General features: G+C 45.9%; 1 protein-coding gene across 2 annotated transcripts in view; it reads right to left on the minus strand.

Moving 5' to 3' along the window:
* Positions 1-17195, minus strand: part of NID2 (nidogen 2) — a 61171-nt gene that overhangs the window by 3845 nt on the left and 40131 nt on the right. For both annotated transcript variants that reach the window (XM_025442346.1, XM_025442347.1), the window contains exons 12-17: positions 11523-11642; positions 10500-10730; positions 4052-4273; positions 3280-3449; positions 659-788; positions 20-191 (exon numbers count right to left, since the gene is read on the minus strand). In XM_025442346.1, coding sequence (XP_025298131.1) covers positions 20-191; positions 659-788; positions 3280-3449; positions 4052-4273; positions 10500-10730; positions 11523-11642 — 1045 coding nt within the window. The remainder of the gene's footprint in view (positions 1-19; positions 192-658; positions 789-3279; positions 3450-4051; positions 4274-10499; positions 10731-11522; positions 11643-17195) is intronic.

Genomic DNA, 17195 nt, shown 5'->3' on the forward strand with positions numbered 1-17195 from the left:
ATCAGGAAGCCCAGCTGACCCTCGGATTGGATCCACAGCAATGGCTCGAGGATTCACCAGTTCCGTGTGGAAGAGAGCTTTGCGCTCAGAGCCATCCAGCCTGGCCCTCTCTATCTTATCCAGGCCACTGTCCGTCCAGTACATTGTTCTACGGAAGTGGTCGATGGCAAGTCCTTCGGGGCTTATCAGACCTGAAAATAGAACAACAAGACTGGAGTATTTGCAGGTATGAAAAGGGAACAACCTGAAGCAGAGCGCTCTACTATGTTTGAAAAGTCCAAGTTCTGAGAGGATCTCAGTTATAAGAACCAGGTTAATAGAGAAACAGACCTTTGTTACTTGTTCTTCCACCTGTAGTTCTCTAGGCCAACACAGCCACCAGCCGGACCGCAGCAGGCACAACTCCGGGCTGGGGCCAGGCAGCAGCAGCTGGGGCCAGGCTCCGAGTGCTCAGCGCTAGCCCTTTCTGCGGAGAGCCCTATTCCTCAGTAGGCTCACAGTAAGATCCCTTTATCATTTCTTACATTATGAATGCGTGTTTACAGAGGGACTGGTATTGCACCACTCAGTGAAGTGACTCCTGGGGCACTTAACCTCTCCTGTTCAACTTAGTAGAACCAAATGAAGAACAAAGTGTCTTCTGGATGAAGTTGCTGACCTGAATTGATGATCGTCTCAGGCTCTGCTCCTGGTTGCAGACTGGCACGGCTGATTGTCCGCCCAGCAACATCTGTCCAGTACACCATCCTCTCGTGGCAGTCATAGTCAATTCCCACAACTATGGAGCCCTTCATGGACCAAAACATGAAATTGGAAGAATTAGGACTCCTTGCATGTCCCTGGGGCTCTCGCTCAGCTGTCTCACACATGGCTGTAGTGAGCAACCTGTAATACAGTCATACGGGCAGCCAAGTGGCATGGTGACACAAGTGGGCTTGGAGGCGACTTCTGGGGTCCCAGCCAGGCTTGGCCACTGACCAGCTGTATAACTTAACCTCTCTGTCCTTGAGTTTCTTCATTTGTAAAATGAAGATAAGAATACCTACTTGATGGTGCTGCTCTAAAACTTAGTACCATAAATTCTTGTATAGTGTCCTAATCACTCATTTGTCTGGACCAAGTGCTCAATAAGCACTATTACTGCCAGCAGTAATAAAATGATTTTATCAGCCCCTTTAGTGATTAAAGGACAAACATTAGTCTCAGCAAAGTAAGTTCTTAATATTTTACCTGGGGGTGGGGGAAACACGGACAAAACTGTTACTCCTTCCAAATGAGATCAGCATCAGCACTTTTGAAACAGCTTTTCTAAAATTCCCCAGTATATAATGACAAAATCTACTCCCCCTTCCCCTGTGAATATAATCTTTCCCTTGAGGTGTAATCGCTTACCCCTATATTTCTGCTTTTAACTATGAAGCAAACTTTTTGGATGTACTCTTATGTAAGTCTCCAGTTAGGATGAGTTAAGGAACTGGAGAGTGGGTGGCCAACAAACCTCTGGCTAGGGAGGTCCTCCCTTTGTTATTGCTAAATAAATCTTCTTCTTCTTTTTAATGCTGAGTCTGTGATACTTTTTTGCAAAACTCCACAGTACTTGCTTCATTCAATTTCCAACTCAGACTCCTGGTCTGAGAAACCCAACAGATGTGCAAAGCAAACATCTAGGGGCCATCTGGCTGTCCCTGAGGTCACACCAGGTCCTGACTTGCCTAACACAGCCTCCTGGGGCTGGCTTGACATGCCTCTGGGAGAGGAGTCAATATAAAAAATACTGAACAAAACAGAATTTGGCTCCTGTGAAAAAAAATGGGCAGTGTATATGGAAGGATCTGAAGGTCAAAGTACAGTTTTACTTGAAAAGTAAAAGTCCTCTGTCTCAGGCAGGAGTGTACATCCATGTGGGTTTCCATTGACTGAGGGAGTCATGGGATCCGTTAACCCCTGTACTGACTTCAAAGTTTCTTGGAAGAATAAATCATATTAAGTAAATTTCTCCAAGATGTGCTTATAACTCATGTTCCATTCTCTTTCAATTCCACCCCTACCACTACCACCACCACGATGACCTTGCCCTGGGAGAGGCAAATTCAGAAATGCAGTGCAGCCATCAGACTTGGCTGGAATAGTTGGATTTGAGGTGTTGACAATTTCTGAGTTTCTACATCTTTTAGGGAAACTTACAAAACAGCATGCTAGTGTTTGCTGACTACAACAAAACCTAAATCATGACTACAAAACCTAAACCTTAAACACATCTTCCTCTGAATACTGGCTGCTTCTAAATTTTTGGAATCAGATAAGGGGTTAGTTTGTTTTTTTTTTTGTTTTTTGTTTTTTGTTTAATTTTTTTTTTATTTATTTATGATAGGCACACAGTGAGAGAGAGAGAGGCAGAGACACAGGCAGAGGGAGAAGCAGGCTCCATGCACCGGGAGCCCGATGTGGGATTCGATCCCGGGTCTCCAGGATCGCGCCCTGGGCCAAAGGCAGGCGCCAAACCGCTGCGCCACCCAGGGATCCCAGGGGTTAGTTTGTTAAGTAAAGGCAGACATGGGTTATACTATTCTTTATTCTAGGTAAGCGAGTACCTGCTGCATGAGGTTTAGAAATGGAATCACACAGCTTTCCTTTATAAATGTCTGTGCCTTTCTGGTGAACTCCCTTCTCTTTTCTCCTTTAAAGAAATCCCTCCTCCAAAATGGAGTGCCTTGGCAGAAGGGATCCTGCAGGCTCAGGAAGCAACAAGCATCTAGGAAAGCTTGTCTGCTCCTTTCTCAGCATTCCCCTTCACCCAGATTTTCTGTGAAGGAGTTGAAGAGACTGATCCACAGAGCCAAACGGGGGGAGGGATGGGAAAGGAGGGGGCTGCAACAATGAGGTATTGGTGAATTTGTTTCCACTTGGGATTCTCAACTGACCACAGAAACCACACCCTTGAGCTGGACCTGTTGGACCCTCTGGAAAGGTCTAGCATGGAGAGAACCCTGGGGCTTGGGTTCTGTTAATTTCATCTTGGATCATCATATGGCCTCAGTATCCTGACAACTCTGAAATTCCCTTTCCACATATCTGAAACCCCATGAACCACGGGAGAAAGCGTTGGTTGGTAAAGTGTGACTCCCGGCAACACTGCCCCCATTTGCTGTGGTAGCAGAGTCAGACTCCTGAAGTCGGACTACAGCCCAGAAATCCTCTAGGACCTCCCTCTACCCCAGGCCCTTGCCCGGATCTGAAAGCCTTGTGCGGTCCCACCCCCACGGGAGAAGTCCACTTTACATGCAGTGACAGCAGGGTCTTGGCCAGATCCTTCTGAAGCTTGGTACCATTGAGGGGCAAGTGACCGATCTGCTGGCCCTGGGCATAGAGCAGGAAGGTGCCCACAGACGGAGGGGTCACATCAGGCCGTGGCACGGGCCGGACCGTGGGCGGAGCCACGGTGGGTATACCTGCCGTGGAAGAGGAAAGGAATCAAGGGTAAGTGGGGAGAAGGGAAGTTACTTTCCACATAGCAGAACCTCCACAAACATCAAAAGGTTTTTACCCTAGACAGATGTGTTCCAGATGTTCCTTAAAAGAAATTCTAATTTCTAAGGGTTTTTTCCCCCCAAGGATTATGTAAAACACTGCCAATTACTAGGGAGGAAGACGAAACATTTCCCTCAGAACAAAGCAAAAGGTTTTTTTTCTTCTTGAGGGGAAAAAAAAAAAAAAAACCGCCAGTATTGTGTCCGCTTTTCTTTGGGCCCTCGGGGCGACACGTGTCTTCTTTCACCCTGGGCTAGGGAGGAGGAGTAACTGCATGTTAAACTGACTTCCAGATGTTCTAATTACAGAAACTGCTAATGACAAAACCAAACACTAAATCCAAATTGGGTTCTCGGGTAGACTAGATTATAAATCAACAGTGTAGGAGTGACTTCTCTCACGGACTCTACCCTTCATTTCCCTCCCCACTGTCACCCACAGCTGGCAGCTTCCCTACCGAAACCCTGCAGAGCCGATGAGGTGACTGGGGCGGAGGGGGCGGCTGTCCCTGGGGGCTGCTTACATGCAGGGGTGATGCCTGGCTGGGAGCGGGTGCCCTGCACTTCTCTGCCGTCTTGGTCCACACACCAGCAGAAGTCACTCTTGCCATGGCATTGCAGGGGGATGAAGTGGCCCAGGTCATCGCACTGGGGCACATATTGGTCGTCCCGGGGCGTGCCACCATAGTGCTCCAGCAGGTTTTCCCTCCAGCGCTCACAGACGGTCTGGGGCCTCTGGGTGGGCTCTGAGCAGATGGGGACAAAAAGCCTTTGATGGTGAGTCAAGGACAGAATGCAGCATGTAGCTGAGGATCCCTGCACCTGGCCTCCCGCCCTCCTAGTGTCTGCTCAGAAGGCTTCAGCCAGGCCCCTGGACACTGGGCCGCTGCAGTAAAGTGCTCTAAGTAGCTCCCGGCAGGAATCTAGAGAAAGAAAATATCCAGGGCCGGGAGGATTAGTCATCAGGGCCGAGCCGAATCAGTAGAGAGCAAGAGGAGGTAAGATCAGGGGTGCAAGACACACTCAGGCCAGGAGAGACCCATGGAGACCACTCTGCCAGGGCCCAGAGCCTCTGCTTAAAGAGCACTCAGCAGGGACCCTCCTTGGGAACTCAGTGGCCTGCATGATGCTTAAAGACAATATTTATTCTTTCCCACTTGGTTCCAGCTCCAGGACCTACCACCTGAGAGGGCTATTTTGAGACCAACCATGTGTCTTAGAAACGGTTCCTGATCGAATAGCCAGGGGAATATTTTATTTTTTATTGGTGTTCAATTTGCCAACATATAGAATAACACCCAGTGCTCATCCCGTCAAGTGCCCCCCTCAGTGCCCGTCACCCAGTCACCCCACTCCCCGCCCACCTCCCTTTCCACCACCTCTAGTTTTTCCCAGAGTTAGGAGTCTCTCATGTTCTGTCTCCCTTTCTGATATTTCCCTCTCATTTTTTCTCCTTTCCCCTTTATTCCCTTTCACTATTTTTTATATTCCCCAAATGAATGAGACCATATAATGTTTGTCCTTCTCTGATTGACTTACTTCACTCAGCATAATACCCTCCAGGTCCATCCACATTGAAGCAAATGGTGGGTATTTGTCGTTTCTAATAGCTGAGTAATATTCCATTGTAAACATAGACCACAGCTTCTTTATCCATTCATCTTTCGATGGACACTGAGGCTCCTTCCACAGTTTGGCTATTGTGGCCATTGCTGCTAGAAACATCGGGGTGCAGGTGTCCCGGCGTTTCATTGCATCTGTATCTTTGGGGTAAATCCCCAACAGTGCAATTGCTGGGTCGTAGGGCAGGTCTATTTTTAACTCTTTGAGGAACCTCCACACAGTTTTCCAGAGTGGCTGCACCAGTTCACATTCCCACCAACAGTGCAAGAGGGTTCCCCTTGCTCCACATCCTCTCCAACATTTGTTGTTTCCGGTCTTGTTAATTTTCCCCATTCTTACTGGTGTGAGGTGGGATCTCATTGTGGTTTTGATTTGTCTTTCCCTTATGGCAAGTGATGCGGAGCATTTTCTCATGTGCTTGTTGGCCATGTCTATGTCTTCCTCTGTGAGATTTTTGTTCATGTCTTTTCCCCATTTCATGATTGGATTGTTTGTTTCTTTGCTGTTGAGTTTAACAAGTTCTTTATAGATCTTGGAAACTAGCCCTTTATCTGATACGTCATTTGCAAATATCTTCTCCCCGTTCTGTAGGTCTCTTTTCTCTTCTGTGCTTTTGTTTCTCTTGCCTTCATTGATGTATCTTGCAAGAAGTTACTGTTAGCCAGGGGAATGTTAAAAAAGAAAACCATAGCTGGGGCATCACAATGCCAGAATTCAGGTTGTACTACAAAGCTGTGGTCATCAAGACAGTGTGGTACTGGCACAAAAACAGACACATAGATCAATGGAACAGAATAGAGAATCCAGACGTGGACCCTCAACTTTATGGTCAACTAATATTTGACAAAGGAGGAAAGACTATCTACTGGGAAAGAGTCTCTTCAATAAATGGTGCTGGGAAAATTGGACATCCACATGCAGAAGAATGAAACTGGACCATTCTCTTGCACCATACACAAATATAAACTCAAAATGGATGAAAGATCTAAGTGTGAGAGAATATTCCATCAAAATCCTAAAGGAGAACACAGGCAACACCCTTCTTTTTTTTGTTTTTTTTGGCAACACCCTTTTTGAACTTGGCCACAGTAACTTCTTGCAAGATACATCCATGAAGGCAAGGGAAACAAAAGCAAAAATGAACTATTGGGACTTCATCAAGATAAGAAGCTTTTGCACAGCAAAGGATACAGTCAACAAACCTAAAAGACAACCTACAGAATGGGAGAAGATATTTGCAAATGATGTATCAGATAAAGGGCTAGTATCCAAGATCTATAAAGAACTTGTTAAACTCAACAGCAAAGAAACAAACAATCCAATCATGAAATGGGCAAAAGACCTGAACAGAAATCTCACAGAGGAAGACCGACATGGCCAACACGCACATGAGGAAATGCTCCGCATCCCTTGCCATCAGGAAAATACAAATCAAAACCACAATGAGATACCACCTCACACCAGTGAGAATGGGGGAAATTAACAAGGCAGGAAACCACAAATGTTGGAGAGGATGTGGAGCAAGGGGAACCCTCTTGCACTGTTGGTGGGAATGTGAACTGGTGCAGCCACTCTGGAAAACTGTGTGGAGGTTCCTCAAAGAGTTAAAAATAGACCTGCCCTAGGACCCAGCAATTGCACTGTTGGGGATTTACCCCAAAGATACAGATGCAATGAAACGCCGGGACACCTGCACCCCAATGTTTATAGCAGCAATGGCCACAATAGCCAAACTGTGGAAGGAGCCTCGGTGTCCATCGAAAGATGAATGGATAAAGAAGCTGTGGTTTATGTATACAATGGAATATTACTCAGCTATTAGAAATGACAAATACAAAAAAGAAAAAAGAAAGAAACGACAAATACCCACCATTTGCTTCTATGTGGATGGACCTGGAGGGTATTATGCTGACTGAAGTAAGTCAATCAGAGAAGGACAAACATTATATGGTCTCATTCATTTGGGGAATATAAAAAATAATGAAAGGGAATAAAGGGGAAAGGAGAAAAAATGAGAGGGAAATATCAGAAAGGGAGACAGGACATGAGAGACTCCTAACTCTGGGAAACGAACTAGGGGTGGTGGAAGGGGAGGTGGGCGGGGGAGGGGGGGTGTGACTGGATGACGGGCACTGAGGGGGCACTTATAAAAAAAAAAGAAAAAAGAAAAAAGAAACGGTCCCTGAGTGCCCTACTTATGTGGTCCTCAATGTCTGCTCACTGGAAAACCATATGGAGTGAGACTTGCTGGGATGAGCATGTGTGAGCACAGCAGAGGTGGTGGCCAACAACTCCAAACTGACTGTTAAACACTCCAGTTCCCAGAAGCCCTTGGCTCAGAGCTGAACCTTTTTTCAGTAGGATCCAGCTTGCCGCCTTGTAGCTCTACCGCCTCCCTTCAGCACCATCCCCTCCCTGCTCCCCCTACCAGCTCCTGCAGAACCCTGTCTCTAGCTGTTTCCTCCCAGCCTGTTTCCACAGGGCTGTCACTCTGTCCCAAATGTGGTGGGTCTCGGTTCTTGGTCTGCTGGGACTCTGCTGTAAGATGCTGAAATAACTTGTACACCCATCTAGGATACGCTTATCTAAAGGAACTCAAGGCCTGTGGTCTGTAGAATCATACAGCCAAGTACCTCCTTGATACCATCAACTGGGTGTAGAACATCATCTCAGAACAAGAACAGGGGTGGGAAGGGGGACCTGCTTTCTACCCTCATCGCTGCTCTCCCCTAGACTTTTCTGTATCAGTAAATAGCACCTCCATTTTTAGCCCAAACGTCCTTGACTCCTTTCTCTCTCTCACCACATCTGATAGGTCAGAAAATGGCAGCTGTCCCTTCAAAATACATTCAGAAAATCTTCACTTTTCAACACATACACTCCTGTCACCCTGGTCCAAGCCCCATGGTCTCCTGCTAGGATTATTACCAAACTTTCTTACTAGTTCTGTGGCTTCCACCCTCTCTCCTGTCCCCCAGTGTAAATGACCAGCAGCCAGGAAGAGTCCCTTTAAAACAGTCATTTCAGGATCCCTGGGTGGTGCAGAGGTTTAGCGCCTGCCTTTGGCCCAGGGCACGATCCTGGGGACCCAGGATCGAGTCCCACATCGGGCTCCTGGTGCATGGAGCCTGCTTCTCCCTCTGCCTGTGTCTCTGCCTCTCTCTCTCTCACTGTCTGCCTATCATAAATAAATAATTAAGAAAAAAATTTTAAAACAGTCATTTCATGTCACTCCTTTGGTCAAAACCCCCAATGGCTTCAAAGAACAAAGTTGGAAACATTACAATTTAGTTCTAGTACCTACAATTCCTCCAGGAAGATGGGAGGGTGGTAAATAAAATCATCAGAGCTCAAACCCAACTAGCTCAACTACAAAACTCATTGGGTTTGGGGGAAGTGGGTGCTTTTCAGGTCACCTCCATAGCTCATGACCCTTGGGGAGCCAAGCTCTTCTTAAGACCTCATGGAGAAGGAGAGTCTCTGACTTCCTCACCCAGATGTGTTTCAAAGACCCCGACAGGGTAATGGCCCTTCCTCAAACACTAGCCATCTACATCAAGATGGGATTCCTGGGAGAAGTTCCCAACACTGCCCCAAGCTCCCAGTGCAAACTCAGAGGGTACAGTCTTGGTTCAGGGGACCACCCAGTGAGGCAAAGCTCTGTCTGGAATGCAGACAGACACACAGCACACCCAGCTTCTGGGAAACAGGCACCTCACATCTGATATGTATGCCTCCCTCTCGTTCCTTACTATTTGAAGCTCCTTAATTCAACCACAGATTTCTTTCTTTTCTATTTTTGGTTGGCAGGGTTTTAAATATTTTGAAATTTTGGACACAGAGTGTTTTCCTCCCTTCAAGCCAACCCCATAAATGCAGAGGAGACTAGTCAGAAATGACAGCCAAGGCCGAACCAGCACCAAAAGAAAAGTCTGGGCCATGGGGAAAGAGTCTGCCCAAGAGAACATGTCCCTCCTTCAGTCATTAGCTTCTCAATCTCTTGGCTCTCTTCTGACTCCCTGTCGTTCACACATACTTGTCTTAGTAAGTGTAACAGAACTCAGAACCATTCCCCAAGGCGTGTTTCAACCATCTGATTTCTTTAAATCCCAGATGGAGTTAGAACCAAGACTTTTTCAAAAGTAGACAGGAGTGAAACAATTTTTCTGGGTGGGGTTTCCTTTTTTTTTGGGGGGGGGGGGAACCTGCAAAATCTTTTCCTAAAAATAGGGACAGAGAGAAACTGGGAGTTTCATGGCAATAAGGACATACACCTATGTCCAGCATTAACCAATTTTTACCTCTGTGAATCTTAGAAGGACTAATGTCCTGGCCATGATGCTAAACTGGTGGTAATTCTCCAGCTCTTCTTATTCTCATATGTTAAAAGCCAAGCTTAGTATTTCTCTTTTTTGGTAGTAAAAATGGACCTTTGAATAGCAAGCTCATGGCTATAGGAATTATTTGGGCTAAAATGGTATCATATCAATGCTATGTTCTTCATAATAAAGTCCTTCTATATTAAAAATAAAAAAAGTTCTTCCCACTTTGAACAGTTCAGCAGGGAGCATAAACCTGCCCTGGCAATCTGCAGCTGGCATGAAATGTGAGCACTTGAGAACCAGGCCCCACCCAGACGGGGAGTGCTCAGATGACACAGACAGGTTCACCATCAGCATCTCAGACCGCATCGGTGACCATGACGGGTTCCCGCACCTCTTCTGATGGTGGCTGGGGCAAGTGGGACTCTCCCCATTGACATGCCAGGCCTGGCTAGAGACAGCCGGGATGATTAGCTGACAGCAAACTAGCTGTGAACCTGTGGATCCACCCATAGGTTCATACTTATTTTTCCTATCAATGCTGAAATGACTTTCATACTGTTTGCTGCAATTCAGAAGGCAGAGTGAAGTGATACAAAGGAAGATGGGACAGCAGTTTTCCTTGTGGACAAAAGGCGGGTCTGTCTAGCTCTGTCTGTCTAGATCTGTCTAGCTCTCAGATCTCCCTAAGCTGACGTAACTGATGTAGGGCAGTGGCCTCAGCCTGACCTACACGCTCCATCTCAGGTTCCAGTCTTATACTGGACAAGTCTAAGGTGGCAGTGCAGTGTGCCACAGTGATCACGTATGTATGTCTGTCCATCCCCATCACGTGAGTGAGCACACAGGTGTACACAGATCATTCACACGTCCCTAGGAGGAAGGAGGCTGTGACAGGGTGGAGATCAGCCCTGGGTCTGCATGGTCTGGGCAAGGAGGGTAATCTGCCCCCTCCCTAGTCGGCACTGTCCCACTTCTCAGGCCCCAGGCCAGGGCTAGAACAAGTTCTCTTCCCTGACCGGCTCACCTGGTGGTCTGCAGTGAGGTGGCGTGGAGCCGGGTGGAGTCCGGGTGCCGGGGACTTCGTGACCATCAGGGTCCACACACCAGCAGAAGCCTGTGCTACTGTGACACTGCAGGGGCAGGAAGTGGCCCTGATCGTCGCACTGGGGAATGTGCAGCTGGCTGCCAGGATAGGCCTGCTGAGCGTGGGCGTGGTGCTGCTGCTGCTCACAGGGTTTCAGTCCTGAGGCGGGGTCTTGCAAAGAGGCCGTGGTAAAGGAGATGTACACAGGAGGAATAAAACACATTGCATCCCGCCCACTTCTACAGCTAACTTCAAAGTCCTTGGTCTGAGGTGTTTTGTGTTTCCCTCCATATACTTGGGAGATAGTATCACATGGGAAAAAGAGCAAGGCACTGAGTTTGAACTCCTGGATACTTTTAGTTCTGCCACAACCTACCTAACTTCTCCCTAATTCTCACACTTCCCCCGTCCTGAGCTGACTGCACTATAAAACAGCCCCTCCCCCTCAACCCTCAGTGTCCCCCCGGCTGTCTGCGTAAAATGAAGAAACATGAATGGCTTCTGTCCAAACATCCCAAGAGACTTGGGAGAAAATAAGTAAAACTTTGTTCATCCCCTGAAGTCTAGAATTTAAGTCTGAGAAGCTCTAGTCAATGGCAATCATGAAAATTGCACCATGCTGGCCAAGACCTCCTAGAATAGTCATGGGGCTTACTAGCAGCTCACTAGTGCAGATGGCTCCTGTTTAGTAAGCGTGATGTAAGTTCTTCATCTAAATCACATGTACCAAGGCAGAGCAGATCACTAAGGCAGTTGCCACAACTGGTAGGACACTCGGCAGGATAATGGATGTGTCATACTCCTGGCCTCCCAGAATGCTAATAGCCAGTGAGCTTCAGTAAAATAGGCAGCTAGAGGGAACAGGAAAAGCCTTGGTCTCCAGTAAGAGTGGGCTGAAGGCTGTAGAAAAATAGCACCAAAGGAGCCAGTTTTCTGGGCCTACTCTGGCTCTCCAAACCTTACCAGGTGTGCACTGAAATCCATCCCCGTGATATCCAGGGTGGCATTGGCAGGAGAAGGAGCCAGGGGTATTGTAGCAGGTAGCCGAGGGGTGACATCTGTTTTCCGAGCATTCATCAACATCTGCAGAGGCAGGAACAGGGATGAGGGGGTGGGGGAGGGAGGAAGGAACAGCATGACTTCACTGCACCCAACTGGGGCTACCACATGGCCTTAATACACATGGGTCACTGACAAGGGGTCAACCTTAGAAGACCTTTGCACATGAGCAGAAATATAATGACAGCTAAAGGCAAGCTTAATGCACAAAGTTGAGGGACAGAAGAGTCAACCCATTAGACTAAGAATGTCTAATTAGAAATCAAGCATGTGTGGTCACTTCCAGTAAAAAAATATCCTGCTGTATATTTCTAGAGCATCTTTCATCCACAGTGAATTCCAGGAAGTTATCACCTTTGAACTAGTCTTTAGACTGTAAATCATTCACTTCCTTTCAGTACCAGAGCAGTAAATATGTGTAACAATGGTTTTGTTCTTGCATTGTTGGCACCATGTCCCTATAGCACCAATATGCAGATGCACAGCAGCCTGTGAGGCTCTGCGTGCTTTTTCAACTAAGTTAGAAGCACATTCGGGCTCATGTAATCAGAGTCCTACTATCTACAAATGCCCAATTAATCAGATATTTTCTCTACTTTCTATCTTTAGAAGAGATAGAAAAGTGCAAGAAAAATACTATCAGAAGTTTTGAAACAACACATAAAATCTAAATTTGTCAGGTTTATCAGTATAAACAATTCAGCACCACTTCCACATGATACCAGAAGATTTTCGTATTTCTGAAAATTGCAACATCCTGCAAATTCAAACAAATGCCAATTTATAGTCCTTTTATTTACTGTAATCAGCATATGCCGACAATGGCAAGGCATACTGTCTTTATCCCCAGAAAACCTCTGAGAGTCAAACTATTAAGACCAATGGCCAGGGGCTTCTTCCTGGTGGAGCATACGACTCTTGATCTCAGAGTTGAGAGTTCAAGCCCCACGCTGGGTGTAGAGATTAGTTAAAAAGAAAAATTAAAAATCTTAAAAAAATACATAAAATAAAACCAATGGTAGGTGATTGAGATAAGCTACCTGTAAAGACTTCCTAGTCTTCCAGAGTTAGAGAAGGATCAGGGTATAGGCCTGAACAAGGCTCTACTGAAAATAAAAGAAAGCAGTTGCTTCCACAAAAACACCCCAAAAATGATTTTTAAATGTGTGAATAGGAAAAAAAAAAATGTGAGTTGAGATGATCAGTGTGAAACCTAGAAGAGTGTGGGGCCCAGGAGTGAATTGCATCAATTTGCTACAGCCAGTGGCAAAAACACAGAGAACCCAGGAATCTGGAGAGTTACAGCCTGAATTTGACATGAATCAGCTGGGGACAGAGGTGGCTCCTCGGCCCACCTTCAGTGCAGCAGATGAAATCTCTTCTAGGGTTGTCAGTACCAGCCTGGCTATGACCTGGCTCTCATTGAGACACCTTCCCATGGCTAAGGGGCTTTCCTGGGTACCACTGAGTGGACATGCTGGACGTGAAACCCAAATGCTCTGTTCACAGGAGAGGAATCCCTTACACTGTTATTAGCAAATTCACATTCTGTTTATCCTCGGTCTTGGGGAAGGTAGTCAAAATAAATTAGCTCCCCTAAGTCCAAAAGAATCCTGAATGCTTGATACAACCAAGTTTAATGCCACCCAAAGAGGCTCTGCCCAGATGAGCAGCTGGGCTCTTTGGTTACCTTCCTTTCTACCTACAAAGGCAGAACAGTACTTATAAATTCATCTGCAAAGTTGGAAACAAAGAAGGTTTTCTGGTTTAGTTCCTCCGCTTTTTTTTTTTCCCTTAGGAACCAAACAAAACCAATGACAACAAAAACCCTATCTTCAATCTAATCGATATGGGTTCTCTATTGTCACATTTAATTACCCCTGAGTTTGGCTCTGTCTCTTCAAAAGGACAACTCAAATCCTTAGCTGAGTGAAGCTGTGGCCATTCAATTCCCTGGGCCTGCAAAAGGCTGTAAAACTGGCTGTAAAACCAAAGCTGTAAAAATGAACATCCAGCAGGAAAGTAAATGCAGGAAGTTAAAGCTATTCATAATACATATGCTAAAAGTACTTCTCATGCTAACAGGAACCCCAGGCAATGACAGGAAGCAGGAATTCCTGAGACACAGGGCCTATTTCTAGAACCCAGGGATCAGTTTCTTGAAATTATTTTTGAACTAAGAGAGAGGGGACTCCCCAGAGCTACCAAGTTAACTTATGTTCTTAAAGCCTATGGCCTAGGAATTCTGATCAGAGTCAGTGTCAGGACAGAAAACATGAAAAGACGTTCAGCCCCTTGGCAAAGGAGAAACTCCTTGTTGTACCACTGGGGGAGGGGGCTGCCATTTATGCTTAACAACCAATGTCTGGGGTCTTTAGGGGTTGCTAGGACACTGAGGCCAAGACAACAAGGTTCAAGAGCTCCTTTGCTATTCAGATAATGACATATGGCTCAATCTCAGCATAATTCTCCATTCTATTACCTATTAAGCTGGTGAAAAACCTGTATGGAAAATCTGTTAAAATCCTCCATCTTGAATTCATACTTTGGTGTTTCAACACTCTTCTCACTGGCCTTATTCTGCTCACACCCAAAACTAGGTGAAGTCCCTTCAAAATAAATCCAACTACTAGATTAACACCTCCTAGCTTCCCGCCAACCCATCCCACCCTACCCCATCCCCTTTGCTTCTAAACCATTCAGTGAAAGTTCCAAAAAAGGATTTGGCCCACAAGTTCTCACTCCTCACCTATTCAGTCAAGCACCCCACCGGTTGTGCCCCACGTGGTATGTGGTGACCCTCTCTCTGGGACCCTCTCTAATAAACTCCTTCCTTTCAAGCCTTGCTCTCTTCTCCTGTGGCTGCAGCGACTTGACCATACCTTTCCTAACCTCTCCATTCTTAGGACAGGAGATCTAAGAGAAAATAATTTAAGTACGTCTTCTCATGTCCCTCCTGAGTGGTAAGGACACTGAGCAACATCCCACCTATTCAACTCACACTTGCTCCTCCCTGGAAAGATCCTGACTCAAGAGAATCTGCTTTTGCACTTAGCAAAGTCACCAAGATCTAGGAGGACAAACAGGCCTGAGCATTATAAACTCGTATCAATACATGGTTGAAATCAACCCTGAAACCACTGAAATTAGGGTTGATTGAGGGAAGCTGGAAAAGATTTACTTATACTTGGATAAAAGTAATTCCTGCTAGTGACTCAGACTAGATAGACTGAGAACCCAAAGCCAAGTCCAGCCTCTCCAGGGAACTCAGTTTTTGACAAACTGGCTAAAGAAAAACTCACACACCCTTTTATTGCTACTTTAATGGAGTAAAGAAAAATATGTGTGCTTCAAGAATGCACACTTTCCACAAAATAGAACCTTTTCTCTATTTTGCTGTTTTCTCTCTGTGGTCACAGGGACACATGCACACTGTGGCATGCCTTTAAATATATGCATGCATGCACGCACACGTGTGCACGTGCACACACACACACTCCTACTCTTACATATTTATCCTGTAAGTCACCTTCATGATTAGCCCAGCTTGATTTAGGCATGGCATAGGTCTTTAGGAAAATTACTATTCATTTTCTACTGCTCTACAATCTGAAAAGCTTGGAAGGCAACCACATGGCAACTGCTTCTGGGAGGCAGCCTCTAAGGAATCCCAAAGATCCCTACCTCCTAGTGTTTGCAATCTTGTGTAATCTTCTTCCCTTGAGTCATTTGCATCTTGCCAACACACCAAAGCAATATTGAGGGGATGTTATTCTTGTGATTATAACTTCCATTCTGCTAGCAGACTTGCTGTCACTGGCTTTGAGGAAGTAAGCTACCTTGCTCATGGTCTGTGTGTCAAGAAGCTGAAGGTTATCTCCAGGCAACAGCTAGTGGGGACCTGAGGCTCTCAGTCCTCAAGGAACTGAACCCTGCTGGTAACCATGGGAGGATCTTTCTTCAGTTAGATCCTTAGATGAGACCCCAGGCCTACCCTTTGCAGTCTTGCAAGGATCCTTTAAAGCAAAGGACCAAGCTAAGCCCTTTCCATGTCCTTGACCTACATATCATAAATGTGTATTGTTTTAAGCTGCTCTGTTTTGGAGTAATTTGTTATGTTGCAATAGATAACTAACACACTAGGGAAGTAACTGATGGGTTTGGCATGTTTTAAGGTTTGCAGGTTCCAGAGAAAATCTAAAAAGTAGAGAAGCAGAGATTCAATGAGGACAATTAAAAATGGCAGAAATCTAGGGCAACTGAGGGCTCAGCAGTTGAGCATCCACCTTTGGTTCAGGTCGTGATCCCTGGGGTCCTGGGATCAAGTCTGGCATTGGACTCCCCACAGGGAGCCTGCTTCTCCCTCTGCCTATGTCTCTGTCTCTCTCTTATGAATAAATAAATGAAATCTTCAAAAGAATTAAGTTAAAATGGCAGAAATCAGCAAGATGGAAGTAATAGCAATGAATGGCATCAGTCGAAAGTTCTCAATGTGTAAAAGTGGCCAAATTCCGAGTTCTAATCTGACCCCAAAGATAATCAAAGTCTTACAGGACAAGTAGAAGTTAAAAGAAGGATAAGAGAATAATTCTAGAAGGAATTAGGCCAATAAGCATCTAACTCAAATAGTATTCTGATTATTAACATGCATCACATCTAGGCTGCAATTAATTTCAACTTATTGGCTTTAAACCAAAGACCTAAAGAGTTAAATACCTTAAAATCACTACCTCTGTTGTCCTGAGCAGTCCAATGTTTAAATATGAAATTCTGACAAGATTTTGATTCTCCAAGCAGTCTCATCTCTTAAAGCCAGAAATGTGTTAAATGAAACTGAATGACAAGGTTCCACGAGGGTGGAAAAGATATTATTCCCACTGTGAGAAATAACAGAACCACACCAGTAGGAGTTAGTGCACCTCACACCATGACCCCCATACCTGTGGAGGCTACCTCTGTCTGTGAAGAGTCCTATGACAGATGGAGCTCTTTGGCTGGTCAAATGAGAGAAGCATCTGTGAATTCCAAATCTATCTCATTCTAACTGGAGAAACACTTGAGCTCTAAAGATGGGGGTGTTTTTAGGAGGGGAGGAAAAAAAACAGGGCTGAACTGAGCCATAGCTTTGGGTCATTTCAGTATAAACTGTATTTTCAAGAAAACCATACAGCAGAGCTTCTGTACAACAGAAGTGGAAACATTAAAGAGCCAGTGCAGACAATGCCCAGTGACCCGCCACATCTGGGAAGGAGAGGACAGCTGTGCTGCCCTGACACGTTTGTTCTGTCCATAACATATGGCTTCCGTCTGCAGGTCCAGCCAGCCCCTCCACTGAAACTGAGGGGAAGAGGAGTGGGAGGAGGATGAGAAGCAAACATTTGGTAAGGAGTGGGGTGGGCTCTATGCTATTTAAGCTGCTGTAAAGCTCCCAGGAGTTACACGGCTGTTCTAGCACATCAGCTCGGGGTGCTCAGGGGCACAGTGGCCGGACCAATGCAGGCAGCGATTTGAAGAGAGGGAGAAAGCCTGTGTTTCAGGTTTATAATCCCCAAACAGACCCTTTCCCCACTATTCTCT

The sequence above is a fragment of the Canis lupus genome, chromosome 8 (genome assembly GCF_003254725.2).
Source record: "Canis lupus dingo isolate Sandy chromosome 8, ASM325472v2, whole genome shotgun sequence".
In the NCBI taxonomy this organism is placed as follows: Eukaryota; Metazoa; Chordata; class Mammalia; order Carnivora; family Canidae; genus Canis; species Canis lupus.